Source organism: Vulpes vulpes, chromosome 6 (assembly GCF_048418805.1).
Source record: "Vulpes vulpes isolate BD-2025 chromosome 6, VulVul3, whole genome shotgun sequence".
Classification (NCBI taxonomy): domain Eukaryota; kingdom Metazoa; phylum Chordata; class Mammalia; order Carnivora; family Canidae; genus Vulpes; species Vulpes vulpes.
In genome coordinates this window covers 108,006,023-108,023,590 of record NC_132785.1, presented here as the reverse complement: position 1 = coordinate 108,023,590, position 17,568 = coordinate 108,006,023, and the positions used below count along the sequence as shown (strand labels likewise).

The window sequence follows — 17,568 nt, the reverse complement described above, 5'->3', positions numbered from 1 at the left end:
GGCACCCTTGGATCCTGATTTTTTTTAACTGTTAAAAAAAAAAATCACAGCTGAGGACAATTAGAAATTTGACAGTATATTTGCTATTAAGGAATTACTTCAAAATTTTTTATAGTGTTCTGTCGGGTTTCCCACTATCCCCACTCCTGGATTAAACAGTTGAAAATTATCTATTAGATAATTTACAAATATGAACTAATATATTAATGAATGATATGATATATATGGCATTTTGTTATTCCTTTTTCCTTTGCAGGTATTTACATGTATATTTTCATAGTTGAGGTCATACTTAAATCTAGTTGGTGGGCAGCCTGGGTGGCCCAGCGGTTTAGTGCCTGCCTTTGGCCCCAGGGCCTGATCCCAGGTCTGGGGATCAGGTCCCACATGGGGCTCCCTGCATGGAGCCTGCTTCTCCCTCTTCCTGTGTCTCTGCCTCTCTCTCTGTGTCTCTCATGAATAAATAAATAAAATCTTAAAAAAAAGATAAAAGACCACTGTGGCTTCTTTGGGAGAATATACAAAACATCTATATTCCCCATAGGTGCAGAGGGGCGCTGGCTTCCACTTCGCCAGGATGGTCGGGTTCGGGTTGCAGGGCTGAGCAGGGGCGGGGGGCTGGGCTCTTGGCCTTGCTTACTCTGGGTCTTCAGTTGGAATGTGGCTGGCCCATGCTGGTTTTATGTTTCATGCTGTACCTATTACAAGAAGGATCTCTCTTTCAAGCTGTACATTTATAAAAACCGATCATATACTGTATATATAAAAATGTTAAGATGGTAGAAAGATGTATGAATGTACTAAGTAGTATTCCACTGTACTTATTCATAAGGTAGGTTTTATTACAAGACTCCCACCAGGTACTTTTTTTTTTTTTTCCCACCAGGTACTTAACAAATGTGCACTACTCCTTTTCAACTGTAGAATCAGTGTTAACTGCTTTCTAGCCCAGCCCCTGCAGACCCTCCCCAACTCTTTCTCTGTAGGTAATTTCCTCTGTCTCGTGTCCCTCCCCCTACCTCCTAAATATATAAAGGAATCAGTGAACCACACACACACACACACAAAATTCCGATTCTAAAATACTTTAATCAAATAGTCCCGGTCCTCAGCTATTCTTGTCAAAAAGGAAACCTCCCCGATCCAGCAGGGGGCGCTGCAGGCGCCGCGTCCACAGAATGTGACGCTCCGCCCTCTTTGGTTCTTTTCGACCTCCGTGGGTCGCTTCCGGGAGCGGCCGCGTCTCCCGGCGCCGTCCTCTCTATCCGCCCGTCTCTGTGGTCGCCGTGGCCCCGCCCCTCTTGGGCGGGAGGCGTGCTCTTTGGACTTTTTTCTCGGGGCCGACTCCGGGCTAGCGGGACCCGCGCCGAGGGTGGAACCCGGCTCATGGCGGCCCGGGGGCCCGCGGCCAGGGCTGGCGCCAGGTGAGCAGGGCGGCTGGGGAGGCGAGCTGGGCTGGGTGGCTTGAAGAGCCGCGGCCCCCGCGAAGGAGGAGCTCCGGAAGGGGCGCCGACCCGCCGGCGATGCGCGGCGGCCTCCCGCGCTCGGGGTGCGGGATCCTGTCGCTCAGAGCCTCGCTGCACGGAATTGGGCTGGTCCTCCTCAGTTCCTGACACCGCGGTCCGCTGCACGGCCCGTCTTTGTGTTTTAATTTATCATCTTCCTCCCTTCGTTCCTTTTCCTCTTTTTTTTTTTTAATTTTTTTTAAATTTTTTTTTTTTAATTTATTTATGATAGTCACAGAGAGAGAGAGAGAGGCAGAGACACAGGCAGAGGGAGAAGCAGGCTCCATGCACCGGGAGCCCGATGTGGGATTCGATCCCGGGTCTCCAGGATCGTGCCCTGGGCCAAAGGCAGGCGCCAAACCGCTGCGCCACCCAGGGATCCCCGTTCCTTTTTCTCAATCCCGTTTCGCCCCCTTTACTCAGACACCCACTGGTGTATTGAAAAATTGTACAGCCCAGTTTACGTAAGGTTGCCTGTCTCTTACCTTGAAAGGTACATAGAGGTTTTGAATTCCTGTGAAGGATCATAGGCTGTGACTTTTTATTTTTATGTTTTTTTTTTAATTTATTTTTTTTATTATTATTTTTTTAATTTTTTTTATTTATTTATGATAGTCACAGAGAGAGAGAGAGGCAGAAACACAGGCGGAGGGAGAAGCAGGCTCAATGCACCGGGAGCCCGATATGGGATTCGATCCCGGGTCTCCAGGATCGCGCCCTGGGCCAAAGGCAGGCGCCAAACCGCTGCGCCACCCAGGGATCCCTTAATTTATTTATGATAGTCACACAGAGAGAGAGAGAGAGGCAGAGACACAGGCAGAGGGAGAAGCAGGCTCCATGCAAGGAGCCGGATGCAGGACTCAGTCCCAGGACCCCAGGATCACACTCTGAGCCAAGGGCAGACGCTCACCTGGTGAGCCATCCAGGTGTCCTGGGGAGAGAAACTCTTAAGCAGGCTTCACACTCAGTGCAGAGGCTGACATGATGCTGGATCTCAGGACCCTGAGATCACGACCTAAGCAGAAATCAAGAGTCAGATGCCCACCAGAGCCACCCAGGCACCCCTGATTATCTTACAACTGATGGTTTGGGTCTCCTTTTCCTTTCCTATTCTTCACAGTTGCCCTTAGCTATTATGGGCCTTTATATATTTCCATATAAAGTTCCTCAGAGAAGTTCTGCTGTGATTGGGTTGTTGTTGTTTTTTAAGATTTTATTTATTCATGAGAGACACAGAGAGAGAGAGAGAGGCAGAGGGAGAAGCAGGCTCCATGCAGGGAGCCTGACGCAGGACTTGATCCCGGGTCTTCAGGATCACACCCTGGGCTGAAGGTGGCACTAAACCGTTGAGCCACCTGGGCTGCCCTGTGATTGGTATTATATTAAATTTATATAGACTACTTTTGTTTGAAATGAAGTCTTTATAATGTTAAGTCATGCCAACTCTATTTAAGTCTTCTTTCACATCCTATAATAGAGCTTTCATTTTTTTTCTAAGATGTCTTTATACTAGGGCACTTGGCAGGCTCAGTAGAGCCTGCAATTCTTGATCTTTGGATTGTGAGTTTGAACCCCACATTGGGTATAGAGATTACTTAAAAATAAAATCTAAAAAAATATGTGGGGCACCTGGGTGCCTCAGTCGGTTAAGCATCTGACTATTGCTCTCAGCTCAGGTCTTGATCTCAGGGTTGTGAGTTCAAGCCCCATGTTGAGCTCCATACTGGACATGGGGCCTACTTTAAAAAAAAAAATCTTATACGTTATTTTAATTTTTTTATTTTTTTTTAAAGATTTTATTTATTTATTCATGATAGTCACACAGAGAGAGGCAGAGACACAGGCAGAGTGAGAAGCAGGCTCCATGCAGGGAGCCCGACGTGGGACCCCATCCCGGGTCTCCAGGATCGCGCCCCAGGCCAAAGGCAGGCGCCAAACCGCTGCGCCACCCAAGGGATCCCTTATACGTTATTTTTAAAAGTTAATTCCTGGATGTTTAATGGTTGTTTTGTTTCATGGTTGTTTCATGGTTGTTTTGTAAGTGACATCTTATTTTCTTTGTATTTTCCAGTTGGTTATTGTTGGTATAGAACACTATTGATATTTGTATGTTAACCATGTATCTAGTTGAACTCCTTTTTTTTTTTTTTTTAAGATTTTATGTATTTATTAGAGAGAGGTATGAGCAGGGAGGAGGGGCATAAGGAGAGGGAGAAGCAGGCTCCCTACTCAGCGGGGAGCCTGACCTGGAGCTTAATCCTAGGACACTGGGATCATGACCTGAGCCAAAGGCAGATGCTTAACAGACTGAGCCACCCAGCTCCTAGCTGAGCTCGTTTTATATCCAGCATTTGTCTATTGATTTGCTGCTTGCTGTACAAATGATCACATTATCTGCAAATAAAGACAATCTCTTCCCTTTTAATTCTTTTGCTTCATTTATTTTTCTTCCTTTATTGATTTAGCCAGGACCTTAAAATCCTTGATGGGCTTTCTTGTTGTGTTTGTGACCATAAAGAGGATGTGGCTAAAGTTTCTTCATTGACTATGTTTGTTTTTGTTTTTTTTGTTTTTTGCTGTAAATTTTTGGTAAATAACCTTTTATAGCATTTACCAGCTTAAAGAAGTTCTTTTCTCTCCCTGGTCTGTTTCCAGCCTACTACCTTCAGCATTCATATAAGCCATTCTTCCTGCATGGTGTGGACCCCTCCCCAGAACAATGTTGATAAACTTGGTAACTGCTCCTTAAGGCTTAACTGCCCTCTTAGGTTTCTCTCGACTTCTCTTACATCTCTTCTTCAGGCCCAGGTTAGATCTGCAATTTCTCCAGCGGTTCCTGCAGATACAGAAGGTTTTGTTTCCCTCTTGGTCATCACAGAATGCCTTGATGTTCCTGACCCTATTGTTTGTGGCCCTACTGGGTGAGTGAGTGATCCCAGGCTCCAGAGGGAGGGCAGCCTTGGTTTGGGGTCCCTTCTCTCTGGGGAGTTGATAAGGCAAGGACTCAAGGGGAAGCCTTTCTGACCCTTCATCACTGAGTTCTGGCCCCTCTCTCCACCCCAGAACAACTGGTGATATACCAGGTTGGCTTGATCCCCAGTCAGTACTATGGGGTCCTGGGAAACAAAGACTTGGATGGGTTTAAAACCCTGACATTCCTGGCTGTCATGCTCATCGTTCTCAACTCCATGGTAAGGTTTTCTCCCTGTGTTTCTCTTCCTCTCCAGCCTAGGGTCAGCAGAATGCTAGGAAGCAGGAATCAAGCTATGGGAGTATGTTCCCTCCCTTTTCTGGGAACTGGAGGTCAGAACTGTGCACAGGGCATTGATTTTGCTGTTGGTCCCAATTCCTTGGATGTTTCAAGCTCCCAGGGCTAGGCCATGAGGTTCTGGTTTAATTCAGAATACAGCAGAAATGATCTCGTCCCTTCCATTCCCAGAAGTCTTGCTTCAGGGAACTCCCAGCACTTGAAAACTGGGGTGAGCCAGGGGGCTATTGCTTCTCTGTGGGGCTGAGGCCGTGGTTCAGCCTGGTGCCATGGCACCCCTCCCAGCCTCTGCACCTGCTGCTTTCCCTCACAGCCTCCTCCTTCCCCACCCCTTCACTTGGGCAATGCCTGCTCACTGTTCAAGGTTCTGCTATTGTCACCTCCTTCAAGTCCTACTCAACTTTCTCCATGTTTCCTCCACCAAACTCTGCCCTCTTCTCTGTGGAACTAATACTGAGTTAACCTCTGCTGTAGCACTCCTCACACCTAGGTAATTGTTTCCTTGCCACACTGAGCTTATTGTCCTTGCCTTGCCTTGGGCTTAGCATGCAGGTGTTCCATCAGTGGTGAATCATGAGAGTCAGGCCTCTGCTAGGACTCACGCCTAATGTTCTGTCTGCCTGTACTACCTGTTTCCTTCAGGAAGCCCCTCCTCATCACCCTTGGGCGCTTTTGATGGGTCTTCTGGCATTAAGCACGCATACAGAAGCCTGTCCCAAGTTTGGGGAAACAGAAAAGTAAGAACATAAATGGCATAGAAGATGCCATCCCCAGTCTCCAGAAGGTCACCTGCTCTCAGAATAAGACAGTACAATATAAAGAGGCCAAAGGGCCTTAGTTTTGGCAAGCCCCTCAGCCCGTGGTGGAGGAATGAGCATAAGAGGAAAGAATCCCCTGACTTGACACTTTAAGCCAGCGGAAGTGCTGAGTGGAAGGAGAATAATCAGAGTGGGCTGGGACTGGTCAGCAGAGGCTTTCTGCCAGCGCTGAGCTCCTCGCTGAGACCTGCAGTAAGCCATCTCTCGCTCTCCCTCACTGCCTCTTGCTTCCCCCATTGCACAGCTGAAGAGCTTTGACCAGTTCACCTGCAACCTGCTGTATGTGAGCTGGAGAAAGGAACTCACCGAGCACCTTCACCACCTCTACTTCCAGGGCCGCGTGTACTACACCCTCAACGTGCTGCGGGATGACGTCGATAACCCGTAGGCGCCCCCTTTCAGTCCCCCTGCCCTCTACGGGGTCCTCTTGGTCCGGCTTAACCCTGGAGAGTCCCTGAGGCAGGCCCCTGGAGTCCCTCTGCAGTTACCTGCAAACATTAATCAGCACCCTATGGCAAGGGGAGCCTGTGGAGGAGCCCTGGAACAGCTGTAGGGCTGAGAATAGGGAACTGAGAACTAGGAGCGGTTCCCTTTTGTCCATTTTATATCCTGTGCTTCCAAACCAGGCAAACCTAACCTCTGAAGAAAGCATCCTTGCTAGCAAACCAGCTTTTAGACTTTCAGCAGTAAAAAGTTATTGCTGCCTAGGACTCAATGTAAGATTCAGATCTTCATTCTGTCCCTGAGCCTCAGGTTCCCTTTCTGGAAAATGGGGAGGAGAGTCCCTTTTTTTGGGGGGGGGGAGGAGGAGAGTTCCTATCTCAAGAATATCTCAAATGAGATTCATGCAATACATATATGCAGCGCCTGGCATGTAGCAAGTGTTCCAATGTGAGCACTTGTTACTTTCCAGGCGAGGAAAAAGGCCCAGAGGATGCAAGTGACTTGTCCAAGGTCATGTCTCAGTGGAAATGGGAGTCAGTGTGGCCCTGGTGGTGCAGTGGGCCATAGGAGGTCTCTCCTCATGCTCATTCCCTCTCCACTCATCAACCCCAGGCACTTTGTTGCCTGGGGTGACCTTTCATCAGCCAAAGCTGAGCTTTGCAGCAGAGATTCTTGTGATTCCTGTTGCCTCTTATCTTTCTCTTCTAGGCTTCTCCATAACTCAACCCATATGAAGCTTCTGCAGCCAGATAGCTAAAATAGGGGCAGGCTCAGGCTCACAGAAGAGATTGGAGGAGCCAGATAGAGGGGCTAACGTTCCTGCTCATCCAGAAACTCAGCTCATTTACCCTCAGGTCTTTCTCTGGTGCTACTCAGAACCGGCTCAGGACCCCTGAGTACTGGCCCTTTGTTTGCTACTATTCCTGAGGGGTAAACTGAGGTACCCTGTGAAGCAACTCTTCAGAACCCTATTTATTTTTTTCTTTAAGATTTTATTTATTTATTCATGAGAGACCCAGAGAGAGAGAGGCAGAGACACAGGCAGAGGGAGAAGCAGGCTTCATGCAGGGAGCCCGACACAAGACTATCCCGGGTCTCCAGGATCACATCCTGGGCTGAAGGCGGTGCTAAACCGCTGAGCCACCCGGGCTGCCCTTCAGAACCCTATTTAAAGGCCCTTAAAGGATCTTAGTTCCTCTAGCAAAACCAGTGCTTGTCTGGGTCCATCTTCCTCCTGGATTGTGGCTAACAGTGCTGGAAGACTCTGTGTTCTTGGCTCCAGGGACCAGCGCATCAGCCAGGATGTGGAACGGTTCTGCCGGCAGCTCAGCAGCATGGCCAGCAAGCTGATCATCTCCCCCTTCACCCTCATCTACTACACCTACCAGTGCTTCCAAAGGTGAAGCTTCTCCTCCCTGGCCAGCTGTTTCCCCCGAGGTCCCTCACTCAAACGCGCTCCCCAGGTCAGGGTCCAGAAGAGGCTGGTCTTCCCTCCTTCCCACCTGCAGCCTAGGAAGGCTTCCTGTGTCCTGTGCTCAGGCCCCTACGCTCCCTTTGGACATGTAGCATTTCAGTGTCAGGGGTCCTGGTACTCTGACAACCTAGACTGGGTACCAGATGCCCCCACACAGGAGTAGAGGTCCCACAGGACTGCTGGCTGAAATTGGATGAGGGCTACTTGAAAGTGAGCAAGAAGCCGGTCTGAGGCCTGCGGGAATATGTGACACCCCCGACCCTCCCTCTCTCTGCCTTCTAGCACAGGCTGGCTCGGGCCTGTGAGCATCTTCGGGTATTTCATCCTGGGAACCCTGGTGAACAAAATGTTGATGGGGCCCATCGTGGCAAAGCTGGTGCAGCAGGAGAAGCTGGAGGGGGATTTCAGGTGTGTCTCTCTTGCTTGAGGTTTCTGGGCTGAGCATAATGGTTAAGGAATGGGATCCGGAGTAAGACAGCCTCTTTGAATCGCAGCCTGTGCTAGTTACTAGCCTTGTGCTCTTTGGTGAGTCTTGAACCTCCCTAACTTCAGTTTTTCCATCTCTGAAATGGGCATGGTAGTACTGCCCTCAGGGGACTGTGAGGGGCATTACTGAGATTATAGCTGTGCAGCACTGAGACCTGTGTCTGGTTGGCCAGCATCATTCCTTGGCCTTCTGTGTGTTTCTGTTCCAACCTCCCCGTTTTGGCTCAGCCAACAGATCCAGCCCCTGTGCTGTGCTTCTTGACCTCCTCCTTCAGGATGGGCCCTGGGAGGAGGTGGCACGGGCAGGGATGCACCTGTCCTCTAGGGAGGTGAGGGGTTGCCCTGTCTGCAGAGCTCCTGCCACCCCACCCAGGCCCTGGGATTCCCAGCCTGTGACAGCTCAAGGAGGGGCTGGGCTAAGGCAGCCAGTTTCAAGGTGGAACCAGGTTCCTCTTTGGAGGTCTGCTTCCTCAGGGGCCAGTACTGCACATTGTCAGCACACATTTCCCTTTGGTCTGCCCAGGTTCAAGCACATGCAAATCCGGGTGAATGCTGAATCTGCTGCTTTTTTCAGGTGAGTCAGGTGGGGAGAGTTTCCTTTGGTCTCATCAGAGCTGATGGTGGAGATGGCAGAAAAGGAAAGGTGAATCGTGTGGCTGTCCCACCACCGCCGAACCCAGGGGCTGAGCGTCCATAGGCTTGGCTATGGCCCTCTCCCCATGTCTCTCACTGTCTCTGCCTCATCCTTAGGTCCAGGTATTTGCTTCTGAAGCTGGTTGTTCCAGTGACTCAGCATGGGGCCTAAATTTGTTCCAAGAATGAAACAAGTGAATGCTTCCTGTCTTGGTGATGACTATAAGGCATTGCCTCTGCCTGTTTTTCCATCTGTAAAATGGCTTTCTGCCAGTGCCTGTTGGCTGATCAGAGTCTCAAAAACTGATCTTTTGTCTCTGTAGGATAGGAGGGAAAGGAAGTCTCAGGAGATCAGGAGACCTGCTCCCCACAAACACTGTCCAAGTAGAACAAATATCTGATCTCAACAGAGCATTGTAAAATCTCATTCCTTCCCTCAAGGTCAGGGCAGGTCCCTGCGCCCTTCCTTCTTTGAGACCTCTGGAATCATTGTTTGGCCCCAGAAAAATAGCTCAGGCCCCACAAGTATGTGTTGAAGGAGTTGGAAGCTGTTCTTAGATCACCTGGGTCTAATAGCCCTGGGACCTTTGCGCTTGTATGTCTGCTGCATTTTGCAGCTGCTACCACTTGGGGGCGCCAAGGATAACAGGAATCTATGAGGTGGGGTTTGGTTGTGTGATGACAGAGCCCGGGCTGCGCTAAATGGCTTTGGGGTTCTGCAGCCTCTGGTGAAGTTCTGGGCTCTGGGGAAAGCAGGTTGGTTCTTGCAGCTCTGGATTGCTTCTTCCGTGGCTTCTTTGTCCCTCTAACACTTTCTATGGCAGGTGAAGAATGCAGTGCGTCTGCCTGCCCACCTAAACTGGGGGATCAAGGGCAGGGACTATTTTATCCACCTGTTTATCTCACTGGCTAACTGGCATAGAGCCTACCACATAGCAGCTGCTCCGTGTATAGTTGTTAATAACACGTGCTATTTATTGAGGGCCCCTCTTCAGCCTGATGCTTTCTATCTAGAAATTCTCACTCTAACTTACTTTGTGGGTATTACTATCCCCATTTTACAGAAGACACTGAGACCCTGAGGCTTAAGTAACTTTTCAGTATCACTCAGCTAGTAATTGGCCAGAGCCAGGATTTGAACCAGGTCTACCCAATCTAGAGTTCATGTTCTTTCCCCAGACAATACTGCTGAGTAAATGAAGCAGTGAATGGATGCTAGTTTCAGAAAGGGTCTGAGATGAAGACCATTTGCATGAGCTCGGTCCCTAAAGGAGAGTGTAATGAGGGATGGAGTGTCCCCCAGTCCGGCTGAGGCTTTCCAGGCCCTGTCCACATCCCAGCCTTTCTCTTCAGAGCTGGGCACGTGGAGCACACAAGGACAGATCGCAGGCTGCAGAGACTCCTTCAGACCCAGAGGGAGCTGATGTCCAAGGAGCTCTGGCTGTACAGTAGGTAGAGGGAGCCCTGGGAGGCAGAAGCCACAGGAGCGGGGTAGTCCACTTCCCTTCGCACACCTCCCTGCTGTCTCTCTGCAGTACTGTTAGCTGTGGTGAAGGAATTAAGCAGAGGGAGCCACTGCCTTTGCCATGAGCATCTTTGGGAGAACGAGGATCCAGGGAATAGCTTGGTCCTCCTTGGCTTCCTCTTCCCTCAGAGCATGAGGATGGTCCCTGGGTCTCTTACCCTGGGTGTTTTTGTCCTCTGCAGTCGGGGTCAACACATTTGACTATCTGGGCAGCATCCTGAGTTACGTTGTGATCGCCATCCCTATTTTCAGTGGTGTCTATGGAGACCTGAGCCCCACAGAGCTTAGCACTCTGGTCAGCAAGGTGAGGATCCCTTCTAGTGACCCTCCAGGCCATCCCCTCTGCTGTTTGGCCTAGCGCCCAGGGCCTTGGAGTCAAGGCCTGTGCTCACTGTTCACTGTCCTGTGCAGAATGCCTTTGTGTGTATTTACCTCATCAGCTGCTTCACCCGGCTCATCGACCTCTCCAGCACACTCTCAGATGTGGCTGGTTACACACACAGGTAAGGCTGTGTCCGGCCCCTCTCCAGGTCCTGAGGAAAGCATGTGCCGTGAGAAGTAACTGAATGAAAAAAGAAAGAGGGAAACCATATGCTAGTGGGTGTGAGAAGGAATAACATGTTTGCTTGCCCCCCCTCCCCCCCCCTTGAAAACTCAGGTTTTCACTTTTTGCCTAGGATTGGGGAACTCCAGGAGACCCTGCTGGACATGTCCCTGAAGTTACAGGGTGGCGAGATCCTGGATGAGAGTGAGTGGAACATGGACAGGTGGGTGCCAGGCTGGCAGGGCAGCGTGGTGGTGGGGGAGGCAACTCTGGGTGCCCTCAGCTTGGGGTTGCCTTGGAGCTGTGCCCTTTCCAGCTGGGCAGAAGAGTTTTGTGGAGCAGATGCCAGGGCTGCCTGCCTAGTGCCAGGCACGTTACAGGTATTCATAGGCAGTGATACTGTTCCAGCATCTGTTCCAGCATCTGGCACCTGTTGTGGTCATTTACACCTTCCCCCAGCTGCTGGAAGCACAGTGCACACACCTGCCTGGACCTGAGATGAGAAAACAAATCTGAGTGGTATCTCCCACTGAGCCCTGCCACCTGCCCCTCGCCTTGGGGCATGCCAGCTCTCTCCTTCCCAGGCCTGGCTCACACCCACATGTGTCCTTACCCGTGTCTCATTGCATGCACTCTGATGTTTCTGACCTTTCTGTGCACTGAGGATTTGTTTCATGTCCTCGCTTTTCTTTCTTTCTTTCTTTTTTTTTTTTTTTAAGATTTTATTTATTTATTCATGAGACACACACAGAGAGAGGCAGAGACACAGGCAGAGGGAGAAGCAGCCTCCATGCAGGGAGCCCGACGTGGGACTCGATCCTGGGACTCCAGGATTACGCCCTGGGCTGAAGGCAGCACTAAACCACTGAGCCACCCAGGCTGCCCATATCCTCGCTTTCTTGGGCTAATTACCCAACTGTTCTGTGTCTCACTTTCTTCATCTCTGTGAGAGGAACAGTAATGGAACCTTCCTCTCAGGGTGGTTGTGAGGATTAGATACCATAGTCCATGGAAAGTGCTTGGACAGTGGCCACAGAGTAAGCTTTTGAAAATGGAAACAGCCTGAGGTCCAGGGCTACACACAGCTCTCTCCTTAAGGACTAAAGCCTTAACTGTTGTCCCTGTTTAGAATTCAGGCTTTATGCCACTCTGGGCCTGGGCCTGGGGAGATGGTAAGGAGACCACAGGAGACCAGAGGCTCTGTTCTCTGGGGGAGAGGGGCATCTATGCAGAGCCAGGAACTCCAGGTCCTTTTACAACCACCACGCCCATCCTGCTATACCTGCTGGTCACACGCGCTGTGCAAACCCACTAGTGTTTAAGTTAGACAGCTTCAGCTCCGTGACACCGAGTGAGTTACTTAGCTGCCAGACTTGGTTTCCTCATCTGCGAAGTAGGGAGAATATTTGTGATCTCTAGGTGATTAACATCAGTTACGATGGGGCTTCGCACAGCCCTACCTACCGCACAGCCCTACCTCTGTGTTAGTGTGCCTGGGCTGCCACAGCAAAATACCACAGACCGGGTGGCTTATACAACAGATATTTATTTTGTCACAGTTCTGGAGGTTGGAAGTCCAAGATCAGGGTGTTGGCTGGGTTGGTTTCTCCTGAGGCCTCTCTCCTTGGCTTGCAGATGGCCGTCTTCTTGCTATGTCCTTTCCTGGCCTTTTCTCTGTGCACGAGCGTCCCTGGTGTCTCCCTCCTCTTAAAAGGCCATCAGCTGTATTGGATTAGAGCTCTACCCTAATGGCCTCATTTGAATGTAATCATTCCTTTAAATACCTCATCTTCACATGCAGTTACATTCTGAGGCACTAGGGGTTGAGACTTGCCTGCTGCTTTGAAGACACAGTTAAGCCCATAACAACCCCTTGTCCAGAGAGAGGTGAGGCCCCCAAGGAGAAGACCCTGCCCCTTGGCAGCACTGACACCACTTATCTTCCCCACACTCCCCTCATCTTCTGAACACAGGGCCCCAGGGTGGCCAGCCGCAGAGCCAGCAGACACAGCTTTTCTCCTCCAGCGGGTTTCCGTCTGTGCCCCCTCCTCTCACAAGCCCTTAATCAAGGATCTGAGCCTGAAGATCTCTGAGGGACAGAGCCTGCTCATCACGGGCAACACAGGCACCGGCAAGAGCTCCTTGCTCAGGGTTCTAGGTGGCCTCTGGGCAAGCACACAGGGTGAGAATCGGCCCTCCCTGCCTCTGAGCCGGTGTGGCCCGGTGGCGTGCATGTGTGTGCTTGTACGTGTGTGTGTATGTGCATCTGTAAAAATCCAGGCATTTTTGTCGGGGAAAGGAAATGAGAGGCATTTCCTTTCTCTGGGAGATCTCAAAATAGAGGTTTCTGTGGGCTTTACAGGCTCAGTGCAGATGCTGACGGACTTTGGACCCCATGGGGTGCTGTTCCTGCCACAAAAACCATTCTTCACTGATGGGACCCTGCGGGAGCAGGTCAGCCTGGGGCCCTCTCCTGCCTCTACCGTAACTAAGACCTCTGGCAATATGACTGCCCTGGGCCCCAGGTCTCAGCTCTAGAGAGTTATGAGGCCGAAGGTGAGGTAATAAAGCTCTCCCTGCCCAGGAACTCCCTGGCTCTAAGAACATTTTATTCACATCCGTGGATTGGGCCATGTAGTTAGAGCAGCTCCTGGGGGCAGGGTTAACCTGTGGAGCCCAAAACCAAATACCACATACGTTTGTTTGTTCAACACCAAGGTTGGATTCTGGCGGCCAGGTCCTTAGGAGTCTCACAGACCCTTTCTCTGCAGCCACACATCCAAAGGTTGCAGTGACCCTGTCTCACTGTCTGCTGGCCCAGCCTCTCCCACTGGACCCTTGGCCAGGGTGTTCCTTACCGTCATCAGGGGGAGAGGAGCCTGGCCTCTGGCAGTCCCTGGGGCTGTTTCTGAGGGAGGTTAGGCTGTGTACAGCACCAGCTCTCTGCCCTCACCTTAGGCCTGTGTGGTTTTGTTTTATCAGGTGATATATCCCCTGAAGGAGATCTACCCGGACTCAGGTGAGCTGGGCCTCCTTGGGGCATGTCCTCCCAACTAAATTGCCCCTGCTCTGCCTTTTGGCAGAGGCTCCAGCAAGGCCTCTAGTTTGAGGTCGGTTTTCTTCTCCTCCTTCAAGTGCTTATGATTTTGGGGTCTGTACCCTGACCTCATCTTGTTCTGTCTTCCTCTCCTTGAGGAGAGACACCCATTGGAGGAAGGGAAGGGTTACTTCCTTTGCCTGGCCCTTATGTATTAAGTGCTATGACCCTGTCACTGCAGAGCCTTAGCCCTGATTCTGGCGCCCCCACCCCTGCCCCCTTGCATTATGTATCCCATCTATTCTGGGTACCCAGAAGGAGATGACTTCTTGAGGAAGGCTTCTCTGTTTTGCAGGTTCTACTGATGATGAGAGGATCCTAAGGTTTTTGGAGTTGGCAGGCCTGGTGAGTACGGGCAGGGTCCCTGAGGTCCGAGCTCACCTGGTAGCCCTGACCACGAGTGCTGGTCCAGCAGAGCTGGCATACTTCTCTGGGCCCCAGACTAGAAGTATGAGCCTGGACGGTGGGAGTGGGGGTATAAAGTGGTGATGGCAGCAGTTGGCCAGCTACAGGCAACAAAGGGGGTACATTCTCTGAATCGAATTTTATTTTATTTTAAAAGACTTTATTTATTTATTAATGAGAGACACATCCAGAGAGAGAGAGGCAGAGACACAGGCAGAGGGAGAAGCAGGCTCCATGCAGGAAGCCCCATGTGGGACTCCATCCTGGGTCTCCAGGATCACACCCTGGGCGGAAGGTGGCACTAAACCGCTGAGCCACCTGGGCTGCCCTGAATTGAATTTTATTTTATTATTTTAAGTTTTTTTTTTAAATTTATTTATTCATGATAGAGAGAGAGAGAGGCAGAGACACAGACAGAGGGAGAAGCAGGCTCCATGCCAGGAGCCTGACGTGGGACCTGATCCCGGGACTCCAGGATTGCGCCCTGGGCCAAAGGCAGGCGCCAAACCACTGAGCCACCCAGGGATCCCCCCCCCAATCAAATTTTAAAATGACAATAAAACTAAGTCAGTCTGCTTTTCCTTGTCATCATGCCCCAGCAAATGTAAACAATGTAGTAGATGGGCTATTCCTCTCTGCCTGAGGAGGATTGTTAGTGCACCACAGGGGTGTAGCTCTGTCTCAGAGATGTGTGTGATGGGATGCCAGGAAGCAGGGATGGGCCCTCTCACGGACAGCATTCCTTTTGGGTGTGTTACAGTCCAGTTTGGTGACAAGGACAGAGGGTCTGGACAAGCAAGTCGATTGGAACTGGTAAGAAGGGAGTCGGGGTGCTCCAGAGCCAGTTCTCCCGAAAGATAGTGGGTTCCAGGTATTTGCTGCTCCATCAGGGACATGTTCATGCCCTCAGGAGCAATGTTTTGGCCTCATCTCATGTGGGCAACAGGTCTAGACAGTGGTTGAAAGAGGAGGGTGATGTCCATCTGTCCTGGGGCCAGCCTCCCTGCCACAAGAACCTCTTCTTGCTTAGACACATTCTATACAAAAGCCAAGCTATAGCCTCGTCTAGCAGTCCTCTTACTCCCGTTCCTCAGGTATGATGTTCTGTCCCCAGGAGAGATGCAGAGGCTCTCCTTTGCCCGGCTTTTCTACCTACAGCCAAAGTATGCAGGTGAGTGTGCATGCCAGGTACTGTGTGCTCACAAGGGCGCGTGTGTGTGTTCATGTATAACTGGGGAGGCATTCAGATGGGTAGGAGAGCACCACTGTGCATGGCTGGACATCTCTGTCCCTGCAGAAGAGGATGGCAGGGCTCTGCCCACGCGGCAGCAAGGTTGGCATCCTCAGAGCAGCTCTGGATGTGTTACACACCAGTCCATAAGCATCACCATTGCAGCAGCTGGAGCCAGCCTTGAAAGCTTGTGATTTTATGCGCCTCAGGCCCTGCCATTCATAAGTGGGCAACACTCCCAGTTCTGCCTGGCAGAGAAATGGCAGGTGTGAACTTCTTCAGGGCCTGACATCCTTGGGGGAGGTGAGAATCCCTGCTGTGAGCTGTTCTAGGCAGTACTGTGCTTACTGTAGGCAGCTGGGGAATTTTGTCCTACTGCTGCTAGAAGGCTTCCTGGGTGAAGCCTAGCCCCCTGCTCATTTGGCCCGTGCTCTTTCGACGGCAGGGGTCTCCTAAGAGCAGCTTTCCGTCTCCCCCTGGGTACCAGCCAGAGGTGAGTGTGATTTGGAGGAGGAGCAGAGGTGGGCCAGAGGCAGAACCCCATCTCTTCCCCCCGGATTCTTCCCTCAGTGCTTGATGAAGCCACCAGTGCCCTGACCGAGGAGGTAGAGAGTGAGCTCTACCGCATTGGCCAGCAGCTGGGCATGACTTTCATCAGTGTGGGACATCGACATAGCCTTGAGAAGGTACCCAAGCTCATACAGGTGGTCTCAGGAGGAGGAAGAGCCCAACGGTGGGGCCTGACCAAGGCCAAGGGCCCTTCCAGATAGGGGATATGGGTGGCAGAGAGGGCAGGGGATGGATGGCCTCCTGTTGTTGTGGCCAAGGCAGCCTGATCTCTGTCATGCTGGTCTCTTGCAGTTTCACTCCTTGGTTCTGAAACTCTATGGAGAAGGAAGATGGGAACTGAGCAGAATCAAAGTGGAGTGAAGCCATGTGTGGGGCTGGCTGCTGGGGAGGTGCCAAGCTCAGGGCAGATTGGCACTCCCCCAGAGAGACAAGGGGTGAGAAAAGGGGCCTGCAGGGCACAGGAGACCCCTGACCCGCCTCACATGCCCTGTTTGGAGAATGCTGGCAATAGGGGGGGCACAGCTGGGGGGATGGCCACCTGGTCCTGCCAGGGCACCTCCTGCTACCTCCGCCAGAGCTCCCTGCACTTGCTAAAGAAAAACCTGAAAATGGGATCTATGACAAATGTAGGATCAAATGGAGAGAGGATATTGGGCTTAAAGTCAAGAGATCCAGAAATCTTTTAAATCTGTTAAATTTTGTAACAATATATTTTTACCTTTAATCAGCTATTTAAATTTTATAACTTTTTTTTTTTTAAAGAAAAGATAAACATTTATTAAAGATTGCAGTTTTCTCCCTTTCCTTTTCTTCTCCACTTTAAGGTGACCTTTTACAATGAATCCCCAGACATTTGTTTAGGAGCCTCGGGGGAAGGGAGTAGCACTCTCCACTATACTGGAACCTTCTGCACCTGGCTTTTCACTCCATTCCATACCTGCACTTTCCTATTGCCAGTTAACCTGAGTCACTAACCTCCAGGCCCTTCTGTTTTTCTTGTCCTAACGAAGGTAAAAATCAATTTTTCCCTTCAGTCAGCTAAAATAAGGTTAGAGATTTTTCAAAAATAATCTTTGTTAGGGAATAGCAACAACCAAAGGGAAAAGACAAAATCCAGGAAGCATGAAGACTTGAGATGGAAAAAGATTGAACCCAAAGCCCTTATTCTAGAATAGTGTTCCCCAGAGTTGAGTTGTCAGAGTAGTACATTCATGATTTTTGTCAGATCTCTGTACTTCTTATACTGTGAATTACTTAATATTTATTATTATTATTTTTTTAAGATTTTATTTATTCATGAGAGACACAGAGAGAGAGACACAGGCAGAGGGAGAAGCAGGCTCCATGCAGGGAGCCTGACATGAGACTTGATCCTGGGTCTCAAGGATCAGGCCCTGGGCTGAAGGCAGCACTAAACCGCTGAGCCACCCGGGCTGCCCACTTAATATTTTTAAAATTAACTCAGTCTTCAAACCTAACTGATTTTATTTTTATTTATTTTTATTTTTTTAACCTAACTGATTTTAAAGGAAAAAATTTATACTTGATATAAATAGAATATAACTGTA

General features: G+C 50.4%; 1 protein-coding gene across 13 annotated transcripts; it reads left to right on the top strand.

Moving 5' to 3' along the window:
- Window positions 1-1,291: 1,291 nt before the first annotated feature.
- Window positions 1,292-16,804, top strand: ABCD4 (ATP binding cassette subfamily D member 4). Of its 13 annotated transcripts, none has more exons than XR_012002240.1 (20): window positions 1,292-1,424; window positions 4,308-4,426; window positions 4,569-4,696; window positions 5,836-5,975; window positions 7,318-7,434; window positions 7,792-7,917; window positions 8,519-8,569; window positions 9,982-10,076; window positions 10,336-10,457; window positions 10,565-10,656; window positions 10,831-10,920; window positions 12,671-12,879; window positions 13,060-13,151; window positions 13,680-13,716; window positions 14,090-14,139; window positions 14,960-15,012; window positions 15,294-15,370; window positions 15,876-15,923; window positions 16,001-16,116; window positions 16,292-16,804. XR_012002240.1 is itself a non-coding variant. In XM_026008582.2 (19 exons), exons 1-19 carry the CDS (start codon window positions 1,387-1,389, stop codon window positions 16,358-16,360), a joined length of 1,821 nt encoding a protein of 606 aa, XP_025864367.2. In that variant the 5' UTR covers window positions 1,292-1,386; the 3' UTR covers window positions 16,361-16,804. The 13 variants fall into 13 exon arrangements, 7 of the variants coding, with proteins under 7 accessions (XP_025864367.2, XP_025864371.2, XP_025864372.2 ...); XR_012002239.1 differs by having other exon boundaries at window positions 15,314-15,370; window positions 16,292-16,523; XR_012002241.1 differs by lacking the exon at window positions 15,876-15,923 and having other exon boundaries at window positions 15,314-15,370.
- The last annotated feature ends 764 nt before the right edge of the window (window positions 16,805-17,568 follow it).